Genomic DNA, 26,744 nt, shown 5'->3' with positions numbered 1-26,744 from the left:
CCACAAGTCAAAGAATGTTTTACAGAAGTTCAAAAGTGTCAAAATGCTAAAACCATACTTTCACTCTGATTTATTCCTGTAAGTTTTAATCCAAACTTAAACTTTTAGAAGATATAGGTTTAAAAAACTACTGTATAGGTAAAATTAATTCCATTTTAAATATCTAAATGTAAATTTCTAAAGGAAGAAATTATATACTCTCAACCCTGAATTCTCTGAAGCATCTAGCACAGAACAAGGGATGGAACAGATTTCCCTTTACAGTAGTCTATTTGGGAATCTTCAAAGCATGCATATCAAACATGATGATAATAATAAGAACAATAATCACAGCTGACCTTATTCATATTACCTCATTTAATCCTCAGAAAAACCCTATGGAACAGAAACTATTAATGTTCTTATGTTATAAGGGAAATTCAAGCTTAGAAACTTAAATATCTTCCTAAATTTAACAAATAGTGAACTAAAGAGCCAGTCTGGACTCTATGTTATATTCAGAGTGGTAAGAGACCCTGATCACAGTCATAAAGTGGGGTGCAGGTGAAGGGCTTCCCTGTATTCCTTCACAAGCTGGGTAAGATGTTCCACACTAAACACAGTCTCCATATCCAGTATATATCAAGGAACTTTAGCATTCTTGTGAATATTACAAAAACTGTATTTTAAATCTATAAATCATAGAAAAAAAAATAAATAAATAAATAAATCTATAAATCCCATAGATTGTTCTATCACTATAGGGCAAAAAAACTACACCACCATTGTCCTTCTTAAACAAATAAGAAAAATGAAAAATGAAAAAAGTATTATTTGTTTTTAAATACTTTTACAAGTATTTTCTGGGTAGAGTTAAAAAAAAAACTATCCAGAACATTCAATTATGCTAATGTAATATTGGTATAAATTTATAATTTAGAGTTTAAAAGAATTGCAATGTCACCATCTCTGAGTTTTTTCAAAACAAATATAGTAACAACCTCCTCAATATGTGAATAAATGGCTACAGAAATTTGTTCTAATAAATACTGCCTCCCACAAAAAGGAAGGAATTTCTGATATATGCAACATCATCTAAGAAAGGACATTATGCTAAGTGAAGTAAGCCAGTCAGAAAAAGATATAGATTCCACTTATATAAAGTATATAAAATAGTCAAAATAATGGAGAGAAAATATAATGGTAGTTCTCAGGGGCTGGGAGGGAAGAGAAAATAAGGAGTTACTGTTTTGAAAAATGAAAAGTTCTGGAGATCAGCTGCAGAACAATGTGAATATACTTAACACTACTGAATTATATACTTAAAAGTGGTTAATGGTAATTTTTTTTTAAGATTTTAAGTATTTTTTTTAAATTTATTTATTCAGAGAGAGAGAGAGACTGAGAGGCAGAGACACAGGCAGAGGGAGAAGCGGGCTCCATGTAGGGAGCCTGGGAGCCCGACGCGGGACTCGATCCTGGGTCTCCAGGATCAGACCCCGGGCTGCAGGCCACGCTAAACCGCTGCGCCACCGGGGGTGCCCTTTTTTTAAGATTTCATTTCTTTATTTGACAGAGCACAAGCAGGGGAGCAGCAGGCAGAGGGTGAGGGAGAGAGAGAAGCAGTCTTCCAGCAGGAGCAGGGAGCCCAATGCGGATCCCCGATTCTAGGACTCTGGGATCATGACCTGAGCCAAAAACACTCAACCAACTGAACCACCCAAGCACCCCCAGTTGATGGTAAATTCTGTTATTTTTATTTTACAATTAAAAATAAAAATAAGTTTGCTCCAATTACCATAATCATTTGAGCAACATATTTTATACTAACTAGCTAAATAAGACTCTCCCTCGGGTACCTGAGTGGCTCAATTGGTTAAGCATCTATCTGCCTTCAGCTCAAGTCATGATCCCAGGGTCCTGGGATCAAGCCCCACATGGGACTCCCTGCTCAATAAGAAGCCTGCTTCTGCCTCTCCCTCTGCCTGCTGCACTTCCTGCTTGTGCTCTCTATCAAATAAATAAATAAAATCTTTAAAAAAAAAAAAAAAAAAAGGATCTCCATCAATTTCCGCCAAAGGCATTAAGAACAGTGGTTAAGAGTATAGATTCCTGGGTGCCTGGATGGCTCAGCCAGTTAAGCATCTGCCTTCGGCTGAGGTCATGATCCCAGGGTCCTGAGATCAAGTCCAGCATCAGGCTCCCTGCTTAGGGGGGAGTCTGCTGCTTCCTCTGCCCCTCCCTCCTGATCGTGCTCACTAGCTCTCTCTCTCTCATGCTTGCTCTCTCTCTCTCTCTCAAATAAATAAAAATTTTAAAATCTTAACAACAAAAAAAGAGTAGGCTCCTAAAAGCTAGATTTTCATGAACTCAAACCCTGACCCTGCCACCTCTAGTTATAAACTGTGAGCAAGTTAAACTCTCTGCACCCAAATGCCTGACTTATAAAGTAGGGATAATAAGCAGGATAGCTGTGAGGATTATCTTTAACACGGTACCCAGGGATCCCTGGGTGGCGCAGCGGTTTAGCTCCTGCCTTTGGCCCAGGGCGCGATCCTGGAGACCCGGGATCGAATCCCACGTCGGGCTCCCGGTGCATGGAGCCTGCTTCTCCCTCTGCCTGTGTCTCTGCCTCTCCCTCTCTCTCTCTCTCTCTCTCTCTCTCTGTGATGACTATCATAAATAAATAAAAATTAAAAAAAAAAAACACGGTACCCAACATAGTGCTATTAACTACAAAGTCATGGACTCTTATCTTGTCTTTCAAGGCTTTAGCATTTCCTAAACTCGCACTCTTCTGCAGTGTTACATTCCATAACCCCTCCTTTTCTAATGTCACAGATTGGCCACTTGCCAAACTCTTCTTCCACTGCTTCCATACATACTGGTGGTTGTCAGATGCCATTCTCAGCTTTCTATTCTTCTCCTTCTGGGTGATTTTCTACCTCCTTCTCTATTTCCACACTGCCCGTAAGTAACCTTAGCTCAGGCCCTCAACGTTTAGTGCCTAGATTTCAGTGGTAGTCCCTGCTTCTATTCTAACTCTGTGAGACACCTTTGTGGTATCTGCCTAGCTCACAACTCTCTTCATCTCAGAACATCCCTCCCTACTCCATCTCCCAAACATACATACATATACACACATACCACATCACACAAAGAATAGAGCCTGACAGTCAAGTTTATAGAAGTGTTGTCTTAGTGATGCTACCATTTCAATAATACCTCCATAAGTTTCAAATACCAATGAGAACTGGTGTAAGAGAAGTTCCAGCTGAGTGATTAACCCTAGAGGGGGCAAAGGAGTACAGCAAGTTGAAAGTACAGAGGCATAATCTGAATCTAACCATGGGATAAATCCAGACCGAGGGATATTCTACAACATAACTGAGCTAGCTGTACTCTTCAAAATGAGAAACTGTTCCAGAAGAAGACTAAAGACATGATGACTAAATGTAACATGGGATTCAGAATAGGATCCTTTTGCTATAAAGGACAACACTGGACAATCTGTAAAACATGAAGGAATTCTAAGGACTGGGCAGTAATAATATATTAATGTTAACCTCCTAATTTTTGTAGTTGTATCTGGTTGTATAAGACAATGTCCTTGTTTGTAGGAAATACATACCAAAGTATTTGGGAGTAAAAGGCATCAAGTCAAACAGTTCAAGAAAATAAAGTTCTTTGTATCCACTTCTAGCTTTTCACTAAGTTTGTGATTGTATCAAAAAATTTTTATAAGAAAGGCAAAGAAAAAGAAAGAAAAATCCCCCCACCTCACTAAAAATAATTAATTAATCTTAAAAACTAAAAAATAAATAAAAAAGGACAACAGGAGTTCCATCTCCCCAGGATTCAGAAATCAGATTGGGGAGCTGAAGTTGTCTGAAACATGGTCTTCCTTATGCAAACGGCATATTCTGAACCTGCTTCATAAGTGGAGTAAAAGGCACTTCTGGTTGGAAACTTGGCTAATTACAAGCAAACCCTTGTTTAATTTATACAGACTATGTTCTGTGCCAACTCTTCTCAGCTCATTATTAATAGGAATCACCTTTGTTCAAGCCCACAAGAGGAAACTGATCAATTAATGAAGCTGTAACATCCTTTCCATTAATCTCCCCTATCCCATTCACATTTACACTGTCACTTTTACCTCTCCAAATGAAACTAATATTTACTCCTGAGAAATATGGAGACATATACACTTAGAAAAAGAAATTATACTCTTCCCTAGGAAATAAGCAAGTGTGATTAGCATGCTTTAGAATCTCTTAAACATCAAAGAACTAATAAACCACTTCTCCTTTTTGAAACCTAACGGTATTATGCTCATTCTGACTTTTTTCCCATACCCCATGAAAAGATATTCATTATTTTCAGTGTTAAATGAGATTTTCTCCTAAGTATCTGTACGTGTGTCAAAAATATACATACCTCATCTACGAAGTTAATAGCATCAAACCAATCTTGAAGAGCTTCAAGACAATATCTAACAACATTTCGGGTGTATTCTTGAGTTTCCTAAAATAGTAAGTTATACAAATTTTACACTACATAAATATGCATATTTTCAACTTCAAAATTATGTGTAATACCTAAAAATTATATGTTTAATGGTAATTATATATTATCAAAATAACCACACTTGCCATTTTAAGAAATTCTTCACAATAGTAATGACCAGTGACAATTATGAAAATTATGAGAACATGCTATGTTTTATATAATATTCTTGAAAATGAATCAAAACTGAAATAGTTCTATGGGATGCATATCAAGTTCCATTTGAAAACATTCCAAAAATATTATAAGTTCCTTAATATTAACTATTTAATGAGTACAGTTTCCTTGGAGATGACAAAAATGTCTTAGAGATGAATGGCAGTGATGGTTGCACAACACAGAAATGTATCTAATGTCAATGAATCGCACATCTAACCACAATTAAATTCTACATTATGCATATTTGCCACAATAAAAAATAAAAACAAACAAAAGGAACGCAGAACACTTAAGCACTATAAGCAACCTGTGAATATCTTAGCTTAGCTAAGAAGAAGAAAGGACAAGTGTGTGCCACTTAAAATAAACGTACTCTGAAAGAAAATGATAATGCTGTATAGAGAAATGAATCCAGTGACATAGGCAACTATTAAATTAAATGGCACAATAAATCATGATAGCCTGTCTTCAAAAAAATACTAGTAACAATAACGGGCAAAGGATCTGAATAGACATTTCTCTAAAGATCTCCAAATAGCTAACAAGCACATGAAAGATGCTCAACACTATCAATCATTAGTAAAGTACAAATCAAAGCCACAATTAGATATCATTTCACACCTATTAGGAAGGCTCTAATTTCTTAAATACAAAATAAAACGTGTTGACAAGGATGCGGAGAAACTGGAACTCTCAGACATTGCTGGTGGAAATGTAAAATGGTACAGCCACTTTAAGTTAAACACAGAGTTGCCATATGACCAAACAATTCTACTCTCATATATCCAAGAGAATTAAAAACACATGTTCACACAAAAACTTACACGCAAATGTTTACAACAGCATTATCCATAGTAACTAAAAAATGACATTAATCCATGAATGAAGAAGTAGAATGTGGTATATCTATGCAATGGATTACTATTCAGCTATGAAAAGAAATGAAGTACTGATACAGGCCATAACATAGTTGAACCATGAAAACATTACGCTGAGAGATGACAAACACAAAAGGCTATATATTGTATGATTCCACCTACATGAAATGACTCGATTAGGCAAATTAGAGACAGATGGGAGAGCAGTGGTTTCCAGGGAATAAGAGGAAGTTGGGACTGGGAGGTATGAGGTTCCTTTAGAGGATGGGTGATTAGTGGGGAATTTGTGGTACCAGTTGCACAGCTTTGTGACTATCCTACACAACTGTACTGTATACTTTAAGATGGTTAAAATAGAGAATTTTAGGTTGTATAAATCTGATCTCAATTTTAAAAGTTTTAAAAATAGACATTTTTCGGGCCTTAATGTATGATAAAAGTACAGGCAGCATCAAAGTCAAATAGGTTAAAATCTTTAGCTGTACATATAAATTACTCAGTGTCTTTCAAGAAAGCTAAAAGTCTCCCATTGCTGCCTTCTCCTTTACCCTGCTCAGTCTCTTATCCTGTTAATTCTTCCTCAATATTATCATGTAAATCCACTCTTATTTCTACTACCCTCCAGACCAAATATCACTTATCTAGTTTCCTTGCTAACAGTCTCACTGTTTTAATCTATCCTATATGAATTTATCTTTATAAAAATATTGTTTTACAGATTATATTTCCTTATTTCTTACTGAAAAAATTTAATGGCACTTTTAAGTTACCATAAATAATGTGTCATAACCAAAATATGTGGCAGATAAATCATGGATAAAAAAAACATTTAAAATCAAATGTTTTCCCAATTTATCAAGGGTTTGGGCAAATGTGTATCATAACATCCTCTTGGTACAAGTATAAACCGATACGAGCTTTCTGGAGAAAAATTTGAAAAGTATGTATCAAGGGCCTTTAAAAAGGTGACAAGTTAATTACATTCCTAAATACAGCATATTTAATAATCATGTGCAGATCATCGCTCTCCCATCTCCCGCCACTAACAGACCCACCCAAAAACATTCAGTGTGCATGTTGGTACTCCTTACTAGTTTTATAACCTTTTTAGTTTGTTTATCCATATGTAAAAATGGACATAGTACTATCTACCTCCTAGTACTGTGAAAGAAGCAGGTGAAATAATGTTCGTAAAATGCTCTGTGTCGTAGTCTATCTAGCACTATGTGTGACAAGCAGTTTAGTGCTCCAAAGGGTCCTGGCCAAACACTTCTGTAGTCTGCAGTAACCTAACGTTGCCACTAGATGGAGATTTTACAGCTTATCTGTTCCGTTAGGAAGGCAAAAAGTAAGATTCTGGAAATGTGCCATCATTTTATTCAATATATCTGTTATCAATCTAGTATTGTTTATCTAGCCCTTAACATTTTCAAGAACCAAACAGCATTAAGGGCAATCATACAAAGAAAGTAAGTTATCTCATAAGTTTTTTTTTTTATCAGTAATCCTTTAGTTTTGTATTTGATAATTAGAGAATAGAAACAACAAAATAGCTAATTTTTTTACTTTAATAGTCTTTCATGTAGCCTAAATTTCTAAAACCCAACAATAATACTGGTAAAAAGTTCTAGACATTCTTGCTTTTAACAGACAATTACAAGAAAGTGGGAAAGAGCACAAGTTCTGAAATCAAATGATTTCAAATTCAGCTTCTACTTAATAGCTGTGTGAACATGGGCAACTTATTAACTTCTGAAAGAAAGAGATGACAGTATCTACTTTATAAGAGATGAAGATTAGATAAGAATATGATGCGAAGAATATAGTGTAAAGAACATCTGGCAGAATGTAGGTGCTCATCAAGAAAATGTCTTATTTTAGGAACTAAATACTATTTAACTGAGAAACTACTTTCAAATTCTATCAGGACAATATAAACTTGTTTTTCTCTATTGTCTTCACTTCTTAGGCTAATGGAACTGTAACTCACTGCAATCTTGCCCTTCAAAGCTAAAAATTAAACTACTATCTAGAAACAATGAGTTCTCATTATCAGAAATAAACATAACCCCAATTTCATAATCAAAATTCATCCTAAACACAGTTGTCAGAATAATCCTCTTCAAATACTGATCTTTTCATATTAATATCCTATCAACCTCCCTGCTGCATCACTGTCTTTTGTTGACTTCTATGATACTATGTTCCTAAGGCTCTTCTCCGCATCCTTATCTCTGATGTCAAAATGTTAGTTCTTTCTTGAGGGTCCACTTCTCTCCCTTTTTGATCTTATCTTACCCCCTGGTGATAAATATAATTTACATTACCAAGGGTCTAAAATTTATAACCTTAATCCTGATTTATGTTTTGAGCACAAGACAAATCAGTCCCCACACTCATTACTCTCACAGCAACCTGTTTTCCTATAGAGCACTTACAAAACAAATCTGTGTGTTTACCCACTTAACATCTGTCTCCCTTATTAGACTGCCCCATGAGAACAAGAACCGTGTCTCTTCAATTCAACACCCAAAACCCAAGTATCTAGATAGTGTCTGGCATAAGAATAGCATTCAACAAATACTTTTTTTAGTGAATGAACAAATGAACCTCATATTATATGACAGGGTTTTTTATTTTTTATAAATGCTACAGCAGAAATTAAACAAAATACTATAAAACATTGAAACTAGAATCATAAACTTGACTGAAAGAACTTAAATGAGCAGGTTACGTATCAGCTGAGTAGCATTTTTGAAGAGCTAACACAAGTAGTTCTTCACTCTGATTAGAATCACTGCCGAGATCCTTCTGCACATCAAAGAAATCAAAATTTCTGACAGTGGAGCTTAGGCATATATATTTTTAAAGCTTCCCAGATAATTCTCACATAAGACTAGGCAGAAAGCATGAGAGACCATACAAAAAGGGACTAGTTTGAACAAAAGCACAGGAATCAAGGGAGGACACCACATGTTGAAGAATGATATTTAATCCAGTGAAGATATAGATAAACAAAGAGGTAGAGATGGAAGATGAATTATGAGAGACAAGTTAAGGGCAAATGATAAAGGATCTTAAATGTCTCTATAGAAAACACAGATGTTACCCTGTAGACAGTTGAGAACTATAATGATTCTTAAGCAAAGGAGAGATACGCACAGAGCTTAGAAAAGTAATTTAAGTATTGGACCGGTTAGAGTAGAAAAAAATCTAGAGGCAGGAAAACCAGTTAAATTATCTTAACAACCCAGATTTTAAAGATATAAAGAAATAAATTAAAACACAGGAAGTGGGAGGAAGACTTTCTAGAACAGAAACAAAATTTCATAGTATCTGATTACAGGTTGAATGCAACTGGCACATGAGAGAAAGTTTCTGTATTAGATAACTACATATTTTCAGATACCATAAATGATGTAAAGGACACAGTACAGGCAGATGAATTTAATACATTAATTAGGGGCTTGAGAAAATTAAAGTACCTCTAAGGAGATAGACATGAATAGCCAGAGCTGTTGAAAATCTGAACCTGGTTAGACTAACAAAGTTGTAAGTCACATGCATTTGGAGAACAGCCGAACTCATGAGAGAAAATATGAATCTGCTTAAAGGAATTCATATATTTAAAGTATATATGGAGGAGGGCCTCATAATAACCCTGTGAAGAAGGGCAGGCTTTAGTGTCCCATTTTCTTTTGCTTTGTTTTCTAAAAAACTAAGGAGAAAGACGGAGATGTTCAAATAGTTTTAAATGAGTTGACCAAGCAACTTAAGTAGAAAAATGCAGAGATAAGATCAAAATCCAAGACTTCTAAATATTTCCACTATAAAATCTTGTCCAGCATCCTTATTAATACAGTTGGCAGCTGGTCTTCATGGGATCCATATAGCAAAACCTCAGTCAGGGCATTTCATTTTTCTAGATCATCCAAGGACTGTGGAGACTACCCATCAAACCAATACTTTAAAATGCAAAAGTAAAAAAATATATTTGTATACGGACACAAATACATGCAATTACAAGTGATCATTTTCTTAACCAATTATAAGAATTTATATTGTTGCTATGTTACTCTTAAGATTCCTTTTGTAGACAGCTGGAAGTTGTATGAAGTGTATACTTTGTGCTTGGAATCTTAAAAATATAAACTTTATTAAGAACTATTCTCATTTCTTGAAAGACAAAAAGCATCAGGCAACTAACTAACATAATGGATAAAATGAAGCAACAAAGATAAATGTGGAGACTTCTAATAAAGCTCCAAACACTATTCATGGTAAGAGAAGACTACAAGGATCTGACAAATATAATGAACTCCAATCTAAGAATAATAATTACTGTCTGAGGTCAGCTGTCACAAAACTGAATTCACAATTAAACATTGCCCATTATTATATACGAGTAAACAAGTCAATGTTTTCACAAATCTTTTTCTTAAATCACTCTTTTAAAGTTAAAGACAGAAATTAACAAAAATATTTTCAACATACCCTAACTTTACAATGGGATAAGAGCCCCCACATTGGCTGTGCACAGGCCTCAAGTTCAGCAGCAAAGGCAGCATAGTAGGTCTGAGACTCAAATTCCACATGCTCATTTAGTTCTCGCTTGTTTAAGTTCATACCTTGCAAAAATTAAAGCAGATATAAACTTTGCCAAATGGGAGCAAGTATTCAAATTAAAATCAAGTAAAATACTTCCTAGCACCAAAGACTGATGCGCACAAACAGCATAAATGACACAATATCTAGAAAAATAAATAAATTATTTAAAATAAAATAATCTAGTCTTTTCAGAAGTTTTTACACTTTGTGAATTATCTGTTATATAACTAAATATGTTAAACAAGAAAGTCAAAACTATTTAATTGGTGCTACTTGAAATTTTATGAAAGTGCTATAAATCTTTCTTGAGTAGATTAGAAATTTCTGGATTAATGATTTAAAGTGCTAAAATACTACACTCATTTCCTTTTTAATAATTTGATATTTTGCATGACTCTAATATATCTTCATGAACACCTGATTAAAGTACTTACAAATCTTAATTAAAATGAAACATTTCACATGTAACCCAAATAATGTGCTACTATCTTTTAATTAGTATATCTGATCGTTTTGCATTATGCACTTTGTAAACTAAAAAAAATTAACCAAAAAAGTAAAATTCATACCTTGAAAGAAAGATACAAAGTTCATCCATGTAACTAACAAACCATGGTCCTCCAAAAATCTCTTAGCCACACTTTGATGAGAAAGGATATTAATAAAATCACTGACAAGAGGCCAGTAAGTGTTATTCTTCAGTAATGCTTCTCCACAGTTCACTACCACATGTAAACTATTTTCTTCATCTAAAACAGACACACACAGCCCAGTAATAAGTTTAAAAAAAAAAAACAAACCAATGATACACATTATACACATTAGAAACAGGGATATCTGAATTCAAACTACAGCCATATGATGTGTTACTTAGACTCTGAATCAATTTACCCATCTATAAAATGGGGAAAAGACATGTATCTTAAGGGAATTAAATGAAGTATTAACATAACACATAACATATAACATTACATTATTAAAATTATTATTACCACATTAGTTTAACATACTACATGACATTGAGCTAAGTATATGTTCATAAAACTTTATTATTTCCTTGATTTTAACAACATAATGTAATATGTTCAGTGCCAATTAGTAAAATATCTTTATCCCTAGGTTAATCTCATTCCACCTTATCAAACAAATCTGTAAGATATGGATTATATAATTGCTTTCTTCTATTCAAAGAATATATAAATATAATTTTATAGCAAACACAGTGTTCTAAAAATTAAAGATACATGTAACTAAACTTCTTAATCCTTTTTTAAAAATCCTAAAGTTTAATTACATTACTGTGGGTGGTGAAAGATTAGGCATGTACAAATCTTTACTATTAGAAATTAGAGTGTATATGCATTAGCTCTCTTAACCTATTCCAACTTAACTGATTCACTGGACAAATGAGCCCCCCATTCCTACTATAAAACATACTAATATTCATAGTATACAGAGTGCTCAAAGCTACTAACCTATTCCCTCCTACATAAAAGCCAAAATACATACTTATCCAGAGTCTTTTTTTGTTTCTGTTCATGCTAATTGTTCTTTTTAAAATTTAAATTATAAGTACATACATAAACTGATGATTATGAATACATAAAGACAAATATTACAAAAACTGGGTCATAAGTTTGAGAGACAATAAAAGTGCCTAAGAAAATGCTAAAAAAATCTTGGAGAAAAATCATAAAAACCTAGAATTTTACACTCAGATTGGTTCACAAAGATCTTTCTGTTCTAACTCTAAAGACACTGAAACTGGAAATCACAGATGATGCTTTGCAGAAGTGGTACATATAAGAAAGATGAAGGAGAACTCCAATCAAGGAAACCATATCTTAAAAATGCTTTGCCCAAAATTAACAGGTTAGAGAATGAATATGCATCTCTGTATTTTAAGTTAAAGTATATTGTTTAATACATCTATGTATCTTTTTTTATGATTCCTCACTTTAACCAACTTTTTCAACTAACCATCTACTTGTTAAACTCATCAGTGAAGAGGCTTCTATTGCACTTACTTTCCATATATTAAATTTACGTTTTCAGTCCATGAAATTATTTTACCCACCTCTTAACTTTTAAACATATATAAGAACAGGACCCACAATGTTAATCATACTCTCTTTTAGTGCCTCTAATAGGATGAGAGGTATAACTGAACGAAGTTGGGACTTTTACAGATACCCATACCTAAGATTAGTTGTCACTCTGAGTGACAACTATTGCCACCATGAGTTAATGAGCAGTTGCTATTAACGGAACAGTGCTCAGTGATGCTGGAATTTAAAATTTTTTAAACATGAAAATCACTGTTCTATTTTATTGAAACCAGAAGATGAATATGCAGAATACAATTAATCAAAATTATTATTTTCCTGGCACTGCTTTAAATACTACTGTTCTTGTGAAAACTACTTTGGAACCGTCAATGAAATAAAAGGACTAGGACTTCTATTTTTCCCTGAGACTCACTCAGCAACAAATATTCATTGAGCACTTACTGAGGGCAGGGTATTCTATTAAGTTTGAGAATACAGAGGTAAATCAATCAGAACTTATATAGTATCTCTCTCCATTGAGATTAATAAAAGAAGACTGGGTGTGATAGGGCTATGATAGCCAAAGCACAAGAAGTTATAGGGAAAAAAAACAGCTAGTCTACAATTCAGGAAAAGACTTTCCTGAAGAATAAATGTCTAAACTAAGACCTACAGAATGAAGGGGGAATTAGGATCAGCCAAACAAACTAGGGATGAGAGAGGAAAATGGTATTCTAGGTAAAGGCAGCAATAAAAAAAAAAATGGAATTGCTGGGAGAAAGAAGGGTGACACAAATGAAGCCAGAGGACCTAAAAAATCAGCTTCAGGAGATTGGAGTTCATGTGAAGAGGATGACAAGACACCGGGGGTGGGGGGGGTAGGGTTGAGAGAAAGGAACATGATCAGATGTGTAGTGTGGAAAGTGACTAAGAGAGGGTGGTGATGGCTAGTGGTATAAGGTCTTAAGAGACGACAATGGCTTGAATTATGGTGGTGGCGTGAAGATGTAAAGATGAAGAGAAATGGCTACTTTTAAGATGTTTAGAAGGTTCAAATGACAGACTCAGCGATGTTCATTATATCTACAAGAAGCAAGAAGTCAAAAATGACTCCTAGGTTTCTAATTTGGGCAGCTGTGTTAAGTGGTTGGACAGTGGTACCAAAACACACACTTGTGTACTCACATACACACATACACACACACACACACACACACACACACACAATAACTGAAGAGAAGCAGGCTTGATAAAGACGTAAGAAGGAATTTTTGGTGTGGACATTGTGTGTTTGAGGTACTTGTAAACATCCAAAGAGTATAGCTCGATAAACAGTTTCATATTCAGGACAGATCAGTCTGGGATTATTACCATATACAAACATTCCTATGTTATGCAACATTTGGTTTTGGGAATGGGGGGGTTGGCTTTTTTTGTGAAAGAGAGAGAGACGCCAGGAGAAGGGCAGAGGGAGACAGAATCTTAAGCAGACCCCATGCCCAGTGCACAATCCTCAGATCATGACTTGAGCTGAAATCAAGAGTCAAATGCTTAATCGACTGAGCCACCTAGGCGTCTCTATGACATATGGTTTTAAGTTCTCATTTTATACAGACTGTTTCATAAGACAAATTATAAGATTTCAGGGATATGAATAGTTATGAGTTATGCTTGAATCACAAAAGTAATACGGTGTAGAAACACAAATACAACAAAGTAAAAGTATAAGGTAGGGATTACATACTACTAGAGGCTTTTTTCTTTTAATCTTTAGCTATTGCTGTGGCCATGTGAATTCTCATTGTCTCAGCTTCTGTATTTACTTATAGAAAAAATTTTCAAAACCTGTATAACAAAAATTTCTGTAAAAGCTAAATACATTTAAAAAATAAAAACAAAAAAAAAAAATAAATAAAAAATAAAAAATAAAAAAAATAAAAACAAAGTACAGAGATCCTGTTGTAATATCTGTAGCTACTTATAGGTAGTTCAAAATATTTAAAGCCCATTCTAATAAACTTGATGTAAAAACAGGAAAGTTTATGGTGTCTTTAGAAAACCAGTAAATATGTATCATGAAATATTATGCTACTTTTGAAAATGGAATAAAACACCATGAGAGCTAAAGATAATTTTAGACGTTGGCTTAGAAATAATGTGATATACTTCTGGAAAAAAATTGTACTTAAAGATCTTAGCAATGCTACCAACAGCTATTTAGCTTTTGGAAAATTCAATTTTTTAAAGAATTTCTAGGACAGACAACCTGCATTAGAAGGGAAGTATATACAGAAAGCTAAATAAGACTTTGCAATATGACTTCAGAAAATATGGGAAAAGTGACAAAGTGCCAAAAAACACCAACATCAACAGGACAATCAGAAAAGAGTTTGGGGCCACAGAAAGAATAGACCATCAATAGTGTGAAATGCTACTGAAAAACAGGAAAGATAAGGTCCAAAGAGTGGTCACAGTTTTCCCCCATCATGTATGTCATGAAAAGAGTGATCATATAATTTATTATATGAACTGGAATACTGATGAGAGTAAAAGAGAATATAAATAACTATGTCAGAACAACAGAGGGACACCTGGGTGGCTCAGTGGTTGAGCGTCTGCCTTCAGCTCAGGGCGTGATCCTGGAGTCCCGAGACTGAGTTCCACATTGGGCTCCCTGCATGGAGCCTGTTTCTCCCTCTGCCTGTGTGTGTGTGTGTGTGTGTGTGTGTGTCTCATTAATAAATAAAATCTTAAAAAAAAATAGAACAATAGGCATTGCTTGGAGCCATTTTGGGGAAAGTAGAACATGTGACCACTAGAGTCCTAGACAATTTCGGGGAGAGCAACAGAATTATGAAAGTAGACACTAGACTAAGGTTGGTTACTGAATGACGGAAAAGCAAGGAAACAAACTCTTTCAGGAAATCTGGCTACAGAAAAAAATATGAGGCAGATTCAAATACATCTTCTCAAACATTCTTCCTTGAAGATCAAGTGCAAACTATATATAACTAATAAGTACTGCTAAACCACTTCATCAAGAAAATAGACTCCAGATTGTTTCCATAAGAGCAGACACTTCTAAATTTTAAAAGTTTTCTAGTTTAGGCCACCTGTGTGGCATAGTTGGTTAAGTATCTGATTCTCGATTTCAGCTCAGGTCATGATTTCAGAGTCCTAAGACAGAGCTTGGCATGAAGTCTGCTTAAGACACTCTTTCCCTATACAAATCAAAACCACAATGAGATACCACATCACACCAGTGAGAATGGGGAAAATTAACAAAGCAGGAAACCACAAACGTTGGAGAGGATGTGGAGAAAGGGGAACCCTCCTCACTGTTGGTGGGAATGTGAACTGGTACAGCCACTTTGGAAAACTGTGTGGAGGTTCCTCAAAGAGTTAAAAATAGATCTGCCCTATGACCCAGCAATTGCACTGCTGGGGATTTACCCTAAAGATACAGATGCAGTGAAACGCCAGGACACCTGCACCCCGATGTTCATAGCAGCAGTGTCCACAATAGCCAAACTGTAGAAGGAGCCTTGGTGTCCATGGACAGATGAATGGATAAAGAAGCTGTGGTTTATGTATACAATGGAATATTCCTCAGCCATTAGAAACGACAAATACCCACCATTTGCTTCAACGTGGATGGAACTGGAGGGTATTATGCTGAGTGAAATAAGTCAATAGGAGAAGGACAAACATTATATGGACTCATTCATTTGGGGAATATAAAAAATAGTGAAAGGGAATAAAGGGGAAAGGAGAAAAAATAAGTGGGAAATATCAGAAAGGGAAACAGAACATGAGAAACTCGTAACTGGGAAACGAACAAGGGGTGGTAGAAAGGGAGGTGGGTGGGGTTGGGGGTGACTGGGTGATGGGCACTGAGGGGGGCACTTGATGGGATGAGCACTGGGTGTTATTCTATATGTTGGCAAATTGAACACCAATAAAAATTTTTTAAAAAGACTCTCTTTCCCTCTTCCTCTGCCCCTCCTCACCACTCTCTCTCTCTCTCTCAAATAAATAAAATCTTTAAAAATTTAAAACAACTTTTGAAAATTAAAGTTTTCCAGTTTATAAATTAAAAATATTTTGTGAAAAATCCTTCTCTAAATATGTAATTCTATATAAAAGAAAATCACCAATATACCTGAATTATAGATACTATTTCAAAAAAGAATAAGCAATACATGTAATACAGAATCTTTAAACAAAAGGGTCATCTTACATGAAGATAAAAGAACTATATAATACAAAGCAGCTTTTAAGTTTTCCTTTAAAAAAGGGAAACGTATATGGCTTAATGTAAATAATGTATTATGTTCCCACTATACCTACAATGGAAAGACAGTCACGTAGTGGTCAGGAGTACAGGTTTAAGTGCTCACTTCAGCAGCACATATACTAAAAATAGGAGTACAGGTTTAAGTCAGACACCTAGCCTTACTACTTATAGCTAAAAACCATAGATCATTAACTTCAATTCCCTAAGTCACAGTTTCCTCCCCTATAAATTAAGAAAAAAACAAAACAAAACAAAAAATACAGCATCTACAGATGGCTAAATGATATAATACAAAGTACTGAGAAAAGAGTACTGCATATAGTGAGTGCTCAAAAGATGGCAGATATTATATTAGCTAGCTATTATTAGCATATATAAGGCAGTGCACTCTATGTTGAGTATACACTATTTTTCAGGCTATGGTTCACATGAGAATAGACAAGACTATCAGAATAGAAAGAAAATAGTAGCTAATATGCAAAAGGAAGTAACAGTGGAACAAAAAAGTCTCAACTACAAGATCTCTCCTCCAAAGAAAATGGAAGTCCTGAGATTTAATCTCAGGTATTGTCTGGTGTTAAAGTTTAGCTCCATATGCCAACAAATGAAAACACAGTACTATCGATGTTGGCTTGCTTTGTGTCATGGTTAAGGGCAGATTCTGACATCAGGATGATAGGAAGACCTTGGCTCTGTCATTTACTAGCTATCTTATCTATGGTAAATGCCTTAACTTCTCTAAACCTCAATTTACTTATCTTTAAAGTGGGAATAATAAGGACAATAATAATATCAATCTCAGAGAATTATTCAGAAGTTTAACCGAGACAACATATGAATAGTGTTAACATAGTGCCCCATACATAGCAAATACTCCACATAAATTATTACAAGGAGATAAAGTTAAGATGAAAGACCACAGTGAAATGAGAACAGGAGGAAGCCCTAGAAATATTATGGCAGTTTGAGGAGTACCAACCATATAGTGGGCACAAAAGAAAAAAACTAAAGATATTACTGTGGAAAAACAAAAAACAGCAAGATTTATTTCAATTTTTAAATTATTAAACTATAGGCATATAAAAATATCTAAGGCAGATAACAAATTTATAATAAAAAATAGGAACATGTCTAATAAAGAAATGGGTTAAATTATGGTAAAGCCATATGACATACTGCAATCATTAAAAAACATGTTTTCAAGACATACAACACAGTGGCATATTTTTAAAGTATTATTTGAATCTGTAAATATGCTCATATCACGCAAAAAGACAGAAAAGAAATATCCAAAAATCTCAACAAGTTATTTGTGAATAACAAAGCTAAAAGTAAGTTTAAAGTTTGTCTCAAAAAAAATAGTTTGTCTTAAATTTAGATGAAAATTTTCAAAAAATTATTTAACAAAGATATACTATAATATTTTAAAGCTATTTTAAGCATATAAGGATTCTTAAGATTAGTTACACAAGTATACCAATAATAAAACTAGTGAAATAACCCTGAGTTTACCTTGTAGCTCACTTTTAATAAGGCAACTTTCCATCATGTATAATAGCACAGTGACCATAATATCCAGCAGTTGACATTCTTCTGTTACCTGTCTGGCTAACTCTTCATTGCTGAACAACTGAACACTAATATGCACAATTCTGTTAGACATTGTATCTGATTCATGACTTTTCTTCAGTGTTTTCATAATGAAAGCATAATGCTGAACAAAAGTTTTTGTAAAAGCAACCTGTAAATTTTTTTAAATAGGAAGAAAGAAACACATTAGTTTGAGTTTTAGAACACATTTTCCAATACATCATATTAACATTTTAAAGCTATTGTTAGCTTATGATGACATCCAAAGTAATTTTATTTTTTTTCCAAAGTAATTTTTAAAGTAATTTCAATGATGATAGTAGTCACATTCTTTTTTTGGAACCTTAGCAAAATACCTGGTTAGTTAAGAAAAATTTTAATAGGTATTTTTAATTATTAAACTTTTAGAACGATTATAAATACCATGATTTTAAAATACAATTTTCACTTTGCTTACAGATATGTCAATTAACTAACATAAAAGTAGGTGTCTTTGCTTTGCGCTATCTACTTTAACAACAAAATCTAAGGTCTTGATTAAAAACCATATCAGAGGATTTAATATAACTCCAAAATCAAGGGAGTCAATGTGATTACTACAAAAGAAATGTCTTCTCCTATTTGATTGGAAAGCTGACCATTATCTGACTAAATACTCTTGCTGTGTAACATATGCATTTCTTCTTGTTTTCTTAACTGGGTATAGACACAAAACAATGGCATTATTCATTAAAATGTAACTTCTAAAAAAAAAAAATGTAACTCCTAAGGAGGCTTTATTACCTAAACTGTAAGAACTACAGTCAAAAAAAGTGGGGGGGGGGGGGGGAGAAGGACAGCATAATTTATTTTCTTTTTATACACTAGGTTATGTCACTTTGCCATGACCACATGGTGGTCATAGGTGAGGGTCCAGACCATCTGGAACTAGAGCCTCTACCTATCTACATGTGTATATAGGTCAATAACTGCTCTGTGTTTAATGGTTATGGCCAGCAACAACTAACCCTATGATTTTCCCAAGCCTAACTACATAATCCTCTTTTATTAAAGTAATCTCTACGCCCAACATGGGTCTTGAACTCATAATCCCGAGATCGAGAGTAGTATGCTCTACCAACTGAGCCAGCCAGACATCCCTCTAATCCTACAATCTAAATTTAGCTGTCCCCTTAAACATTCTCATAGCACTCTGTACCTCTCCTTTGGAGAACCCACCACAATTTAATTGTACATATTTACTTCTGCAATTATGTTTTTGTTTGTCCCTCGGCATTCTCTTTGGACCAAGTTCCATGCAGAGAGACTACCCTTAGGAATACTGCTTTGTAAAACTGCTTTGCTTCAGATTTATGATCCCTTGCTTTTTGTGCAAACCTTGTTTTGATAGCATAAGAAGCTAATGCTTTTTATTAGTATTATATCAACCTTCAAAGCTACAATAAGCCACAGCTGAGAAACAAACCAAAAAAATTCATAATGAAAAGGCAAAGAAAGGGGAGCAAAGTTCAGAAAAGAAGGGAAAAAACATATGGATACCTTATACTCTTGATCTGGAAGCATGTTGAGTAAGAAAGTTACCATCTTCTGAGGGAATTCATACTTTATAGTCCAAAACAACAGTTCTTCTAGAAAACTTTTATGTTTCAAAACATCCATTATAGATTGATCTACATAAAAAAAGAAAACTTATCACCTAATGATTTAAGTTGCTCATCTCATTTAAGCCTTACTATAATTAATCATCTATCAACCTCAAACACTTGAATGTTTCTACAAATTAAGGATATCATTTCAATAATTCAATGATAATAATGACATCATCAATCCAGGTTTCTATCATCTCCATGGTATATAAATAATAAAATACCTTATATTTTATTAGAAAGCAGTTACTAAAAAAATAAGTAATTACTTGTCCTTAAACATAAGGTGTTTAAAATTTCTAAGATTCAAAATAATTATCTTACAAGAATAATATTCACAGTACTTAGTACTAATATTAATAGTAATAACTTTATTTTTTTAAGATTTTATTTATTTATTCATGAGAGACACAGAGAGAGAGGGGCAGACACAGGCAGAGGGAGAAGGAGGCTCCATGCACGGAGCCCGATGTGGGACTGGATCCCGGGTCTCCAGGATCAGGCCCTGGGCTGAAGGTGGCGCTAAACCACTGAGCCACCCAGGCTGCCCCAATAGTAATAACTTTAAGAACAAAATATTAAGGCCATAAAGCAAAGTTATTAAATCGTTTAATTTTTAGTTTTTAAAGAAAGGGAAGAAATTGTTATAAGATTCAATAATTTATTTCTTTAAAATTGTTCTTCATAAATTAAACACTAACTTTGCTGCAGGAAGTAATTACTAATCTATTGCTTACTCTAGTCTACAGAAGAATTTACTTTTATCTGGTAAGAATATACCAAGAAAATTATAAAGAATTGTTAACTTGCAACAGACTCAAGCCACCCTTCTTCATGCATAGGGAAAACAGAAAATGGATGCCCCTTTTAAATAAAAGTATTCAAAGAGGGATAAAATTACTAAACAGCCAATTTCTAAGCTACTCCTTGAGGTCCACTTTGTCTCCTGCTAATCTCTACATCTTTGTCACACTTAGTCAACAGAAAGGTCTCAACGGGTATATAATGAACTATTTTTAATACTTTGACTATTATTTCTTTCTCTCACTTTCTCTAATGTCTTTCCCTAAAAAAGAACTACAAAATTCTGACTATTGATCTTTGTGGGAGCAAATGATCTTGGGCTACTCCTCTGGATCATTAGGTCTATATAACGACATTTAAGAGGATATAGCAAGTGTCATATGTGAACGGACTAGTTAAGAGATGATGCTTACTGAAGGACTAGTGTTAGATGAGGGATTTTAAAAAATAGTATCACATACACCAAAATACTCAGGTATAGCCCTAAGTACATTACAGTTCAAAATGTTTTTCAGAAAAAAAAAAAAAAAAAATGTTTTTCAGGGTAACCTGAAGCATTTTTTCAACTAACTCTACTCTCAACTAACTCTGAATAATGCAATCACACCACATCTCCTTAGGTCATGGATCAGTCTAAAAACGTAACAATAGGGACACCTGGGTGGCTCAGTCGGTTAAGCATCCGACTCTTGATTTTGACTCAGATCATGATCTCAGGGTCCTAAGATTGAGAGCCCTATATCGGGCTCTGCACAGAGTCTGCTTGTCCCTCCCCCTCTGCTCCTCCCCGTGCTTGCACTTGTACATATGCTTTCTCTGTCTAAAATAAATATTTTTTTAAATGTAACAATAAGCTCAATAAACATGCCATCAAGAAGCATGCCACTACTCTCCTGATTCTTCTATAAAAGTGTGAGTTTAATAGGCTTGAATCAGTACTTCTCAGACATAACTTTAACAAAATTTTTCTGTTAATAATTAATAACTCATTATTTTCAGAATAACATTTTTATTATTCTGGAGACATTATAATTTTAACTACAGAGAGGCAAAAGTTTGTCCCAATTCCCTAACTCCCTTTCAATGTGCCTTTTACTAAAAGGCACTTACATACATAAGCAGTATGTAATAGGGATAAAAATATACATACAATTATACTATACATCTCCTTAGTGGAAACATATTCTTTATTTTCTAAATCTCAGAACTTTCTACTTGTAAAACAGAAATCTCTTCTTCCTGAACTAGATCATTCCCAGGATATGATAATGATTTTAAAATAGAAATAAACCAGTCTTGCAAAAAATGAGGTAAAACATATTCAAAGGCACACACTGACAGATTCAAAGCCAAAAAGTAATAAAATTAGGGCCCAAATGAATCAGGTGACATGAACATATGGATTATGATTCAAAATTAGAATATAACCCAGAACATATTGCTGATGTCAACTTAATTCTTACACTTTAACACTGATTGAAAATTTTAGACTATCGAAAAATAAAATCCTTACAGATAAGTGTTTCTAGAATTATTTACAAAACTAAAAGAATTTGTAGTATTCTCAGAATTCAGTTACAACTCTGCAAGTCTGCATTTGCCAACTGAAAGCCTGAAGCTACCATAATTATTAGGTGTCATGTACTGAAAAAGAAAGAAACATTCACCTTGTTTTAATAAATAAAACAATCCAAGTGAACCAGAAAAGCTATGGCTTCTACGAAAATGAAATTAGCTGCAGTTGTGTATGATTCCATTTTTTCATCTTCAGACAAAAAAGGCAAAGAAAAACCCCACAATGTCTTCATTGTTGTTCTTAAAATAGGTGATGTCAGTTTCCCCAAGATATTTAAGACACAGTGTGATGTGTTTTGTGTGTTATGGAAATGTGGTTAGAAATGTTTCCACTAATTATATATGACTACATATTTACCTTTAAAAAATGGGTTAAATTGTCATGATTTTTACAATGCCTAAACTACCTTAAGCCAAACTGTAAAAAAAGAGACTTCTGAGCAATCAGCACGTGGTACAAATGCATAAGTGAGGTAAAGATTTCATTCGACAGCAGAGTCCAGACCCTGTAACTCAGGAGCTCCAATAATCTCAGCATGTTGACTAAAGCCCTGTAGGCCTCAGTTTCTTCATCCTTAAAATTTAGGTTTTGAGAACAGACGGTGAATGTAGCACAGTACCTCAACCTCTGGCCTATCATTACCTATTTTATTTTCGGCTCACTTTCAAAGTGCTAAACCAAATTCTTACAAAAACTAAACCACTCCCTGGATTTTCAATATTTTCAAAAGCAACTAACTATCACTTTTTTGGAAATAGGGATTCTACTAATTCAAAAAGCCATTTCTTCCATGCATATACTTAAAGCAAAATGATAACTGATCAAATCTTAAATCTCTGTACCACTTCCCATCAGTGGAGGAAGAAGAGAAGATAATCCAATCTTAAATATGAAAAAAATCAAGTATAAAATAAGCTTCAACCTTAAGTCTCCATAAAAAGTATCATCAGTCAAAGTTTGACCAAGCTGAAGGAAAATAATGACACCATAATAGGTATTTTTTTGGCATCCCTAAAGCTTAAACTCAAGTGTGTACCTAACAATCTGCTTCAACTCAGATGTGTCTCAAGGATTCAGATAAACACATAGACAACTCTGGTAAGTCTAAGGGCCAAGTAGCCATATGGAGTTCTAATTTCCTTCAGGCATTATAGGTTCTCCTGCTAGGCAAGGAAGAAGGGGAACACATGTACACGTGCGCATCCTGGACCACAGATCAAATTTCATGAACGTTGCTAGTGTAGGGGCCAAATGTAGGCTACCCCAAGATGGGCCACTTTGGCATAAAGATTACAAGGTTCCTCAAAAAATCAAAAACAGAAATACCATGTGATTCAATAATTCCACTATAGGGTATTTACCCAAAAAAAACCAAAACACTAATTCATAAAGATATATTATGTACAGCATCGTTTACAATGTTTACTGCAGCATTATTTACAATGGTCAAGATATGGAAGCAACCTAAGTGTCCATCAATAAACAAATATATAAAGAAAATATGATATATATATACAATAGGATATTAGGCAGCCATAAAAAAGGACAAGATTGTGCCATTTGAGACAACATGATAGACCTAGAGGATATTATGCCAAGTGAAGTAAGTCAGACTGAGAAAGACAAATACCATATATGATTCTACTCATAAGTGAAATCTAAAATATATGTACATATATATAAATAAACAAAAAGCAGGATCAGACCTATAAATACACAGGACAAACTGATGGTTACCAGAACAGAACAGAACAGAACAGGTAGGGAGATGAGCAAAATGAAGAGAGGACATAAAGGCCTCCAGTTATGGAATGAGTAAGTTACAGGAAAAAAAAGCAGACCATATGGAATACAGTCTATGATACTATAATAGTGATGATAGCCACACTTGTGAACACAGCATAATGTACAAACTTTCAAATCACTAAGTTGTGTGCCTGAAATTAATGTAACATTGTGTGTCAACCATACTCAAACAAACAAAAGCAATCAAAACCCAGCAGATTCAGGAAAAGCTCTTTATCCTCTCCATCAACTGCCTAAAAAGAATTTACATAGAGGACCTGCTCCAGGAAAAAAACTATCACCATAGATAACTACATTATGATATAAACTAAGTACGGTAGGCAGGGAGGAACCTAGCAAGACCTGTTTGATCAAAGTCCTCTATTCTCACTGTTTCTAAGTGGACTAGGAATCATGTGTTTATCAAATATTTACTTTTTTTCATCTTCCTGTGAACCGCGTATCTTCCCTCTGAAGACCCAGACATCATTTACCCCCTTCTCACTAGTTCAGAATGACCTATATGCTTTATTTTGTCTGTTTTTGGAATTTCTATGTCTGTATGAATTCCCCATATGTACGTTATTAAATTTTATTTTCTCCTGTTAATCTGTCTCATGTCATCTTCGTCTGGTTAGAAGGACCTTGAGGGGTCTCCACCACTAGGCTCTCCAAGTTAAATGCAGCCACAAAAGAACTCAGAACAGACTTACAAAATGAGCCTCAACTGAAACCGTCCACTTGCTCCACCTTTCCAAGCAGTTGTAAATATTCCACAAGACACATTCAGTACCAGAAACTATAATCTTATTATTCAAAATATTATTCAAAATAATAATTTAACTTCTGGAGACTATACTACCCCAGGATATAGACTGTGTTAAGATTTGGAAATCCATGGCAAAAATCCACAGAGCATGGGCTGTCAATTAGTAACAAGGGCTCTTGGAAAGATTCTAGTGAGGGTCAAGAAAACATAGTGATTAACAGTTGAGGCTCGGAGATTTGAATTAAGGATCTACTTCTCATTAGCTGTGATGTCTAACATGTCTCCATTTCCTCATTCATAAAATAGTAATAACTGTTTTGTATGATGACTTTAAGAATTAAATGAAACAACATATGTGAAGTGCCTAGCACAATGTCTAGCATATACAAAAAGATCAATAAATATTACTCATTATTACTAATCTATTTCCTCACTATATATCTACTTCCTCCTTTGAGCAACCACATATTGAATCCTTACTGTACCCTAAATAAGTGCCATTCATTTTTATTCTCTTCCTCCCCCCGACCTCTCTCTCTCTCACCTTCTCTCCCATACTCACCCTTTTTCACTCTAGAAATTGCATATCTCAGATTACAAAAAGATGTAAATCAAACTATAACTTCAGGCCAAAAACACTGGATCAAAGCATCAATGACAAGATTTACTTTTTTATGGCGACAAACATTATATGGTCTCATTCATTTGGGGAATATAAATAATAGTGAAAGGGAATAGAGGGGAAGGGAGAAGAAATGGGTAGGAAATATCAGAAAGGGAGGCAGAACATGGAAGACTCCTAACTCTGGGAAATGAACTAGGGGTGGTGGAAGGGGAGGAGGGCGGGGGTGGGGGTGACTGGATGGTGGGCACTGAGGGGGGCACTTGATGGGATGAGCACTGGGTGTTATTCTGTATGTTGGCAAATTGAACACCAATAAAAAATAAATTTATTATTAAAAAAATAATAATTCACATCTTATGAAAAAAAACAATAAACAAAATTCCAATAGTAAGAGTTTCATTTGCTTTGGGATACCCCACAATCACTCCCTAACAATACTTTCTCCATTATTAGACAAATCTAAGAACATAACTCTCCCTTCAAAATGGCTAACCCACCAAGTGTTCTTAATGATTAAACATTTTTAGCTTATTTTTTAAGTTTTTATTTAAATCTAGTTAGTTAACATACAGTGTAATATTAGTTTGGGGTGTACAAGAGAGTGATTCATCACTTCCATATATCACCTAGTACTAATCACAAGTGTCCACCTTAATCCCCATCACCTATTTAGCCCATCCCCCACCCATCTCCCCTCTGGTAACCAACAGTTTGTTCTCCATGGTTAAAAATCTGTTTCTTAGTTTTCATTTTTAGCTTTTTATACAAGGAAAAAATTAAATATAAATACCTTTGGTGCTACTGCTTAGTTTGACCCTCTTTCTCTTGCCCAGACCTTGACTCCCATCCTGATCCTCCTGGAAGAGAATAAAAAAAAGAGAACAAAATCATATACAGTCCTATTCATGAATTTATACATTTTACCTAAATATAAATATACTTATAAATTATGTTAAATATGTAACACAGGCACGCTTACATAGTATTAATCAACACATTTCACTTCTATGTATACAGTATAATAACATATATTTTTTATTTTTAAATTAGCATAATTAAAATATATAATGAAAATCCTTAGTATTAAAATACAAAAGCTCTTAAATTTAACCTGTGCTTTTAATGAAAGACTTATAAAAATCAAAAATGCCAAAATTAAAAATTTCCTATTTAGAAACATTTCCTAACCTTATAATATCACATGCACAAAGAAGATAAAGGGGAGGAGGGAAGCAGATTAACACAGGAAGAAAGAAGAGCAGGGGAAGAGGGCTAAAACAATGAATAGAGAAAAAGCTTTGAAGGATCTTAGAGGAAAAAATGAGTTCAAGAAATCAAATTCTGAAAAAATAAGCGTATTACAAGCTAGAAGTGACAGTTAAAAATAATAACAAATTTTAAGATACTTCGG

General features: G+C 34.2%; 1 protein-coding gene across 7 annotated transcripts in view; it reads right to left on the bottom strand.

Moving 5' to 3' along the window:
• UBR3 (ubiquitin protein ligase E3 component n-recognin 3) overlaps positions 1–26,744 on the bottom strand; it is a 225,737-nt gene that overhangs the window by 137,524 nt on the left and 61,469 nt on the right. For all 7 annotated transcript variants that reach the window (XM_038584782.1, XM_038584784.1, XM_038584785.1 and 4 more), the window contains exons 6-11: positions 26,124–26,190; positions 19,668–19,798; positions 18,051–18,279; positions 10,763–10,942; positions 10,080–10,213; positions 4,420–4,506 (exon numbers count right to left, since the gene is read on the bottom strand). In XM_038584782.1, the coding sequence (XP_038440710.1) occupies positions 4,420–4,506; positions 10,080–10,213; positions 10,763–10,942; positions 18,051–18,279; positions 19,668–19,798; positions 26,124–26,190 (828 nt within the window). The remainder of the gene's footprint in view (positions 1–4,419; positions 4,507–10,079; positions 10,214–10,762; positions 10,943–18,050; positions 18,280–19,667; positions 19,799–26,123; positions 26,191–26,744) is intronic.

The sequence above is a fragment of the Canis lupus genome, chromosome 36 (genome assembly GCF_011100685.1).
Source record: "Canis lupus familiaris isolate Mischka breed German Shepherd chromosome 36, alternate assembly UU_Cfam_GSD_1.0, whole genome shotgun sequence".
Lineage (NCBI taxonomy): Eukaryota > Metazoa > Chordata > Mammalia > Carnivora > Canidae > Canis > Canis lupus.
This window is presented reverse-complemented; position numbering and strand designations above follow the sequence as displayed.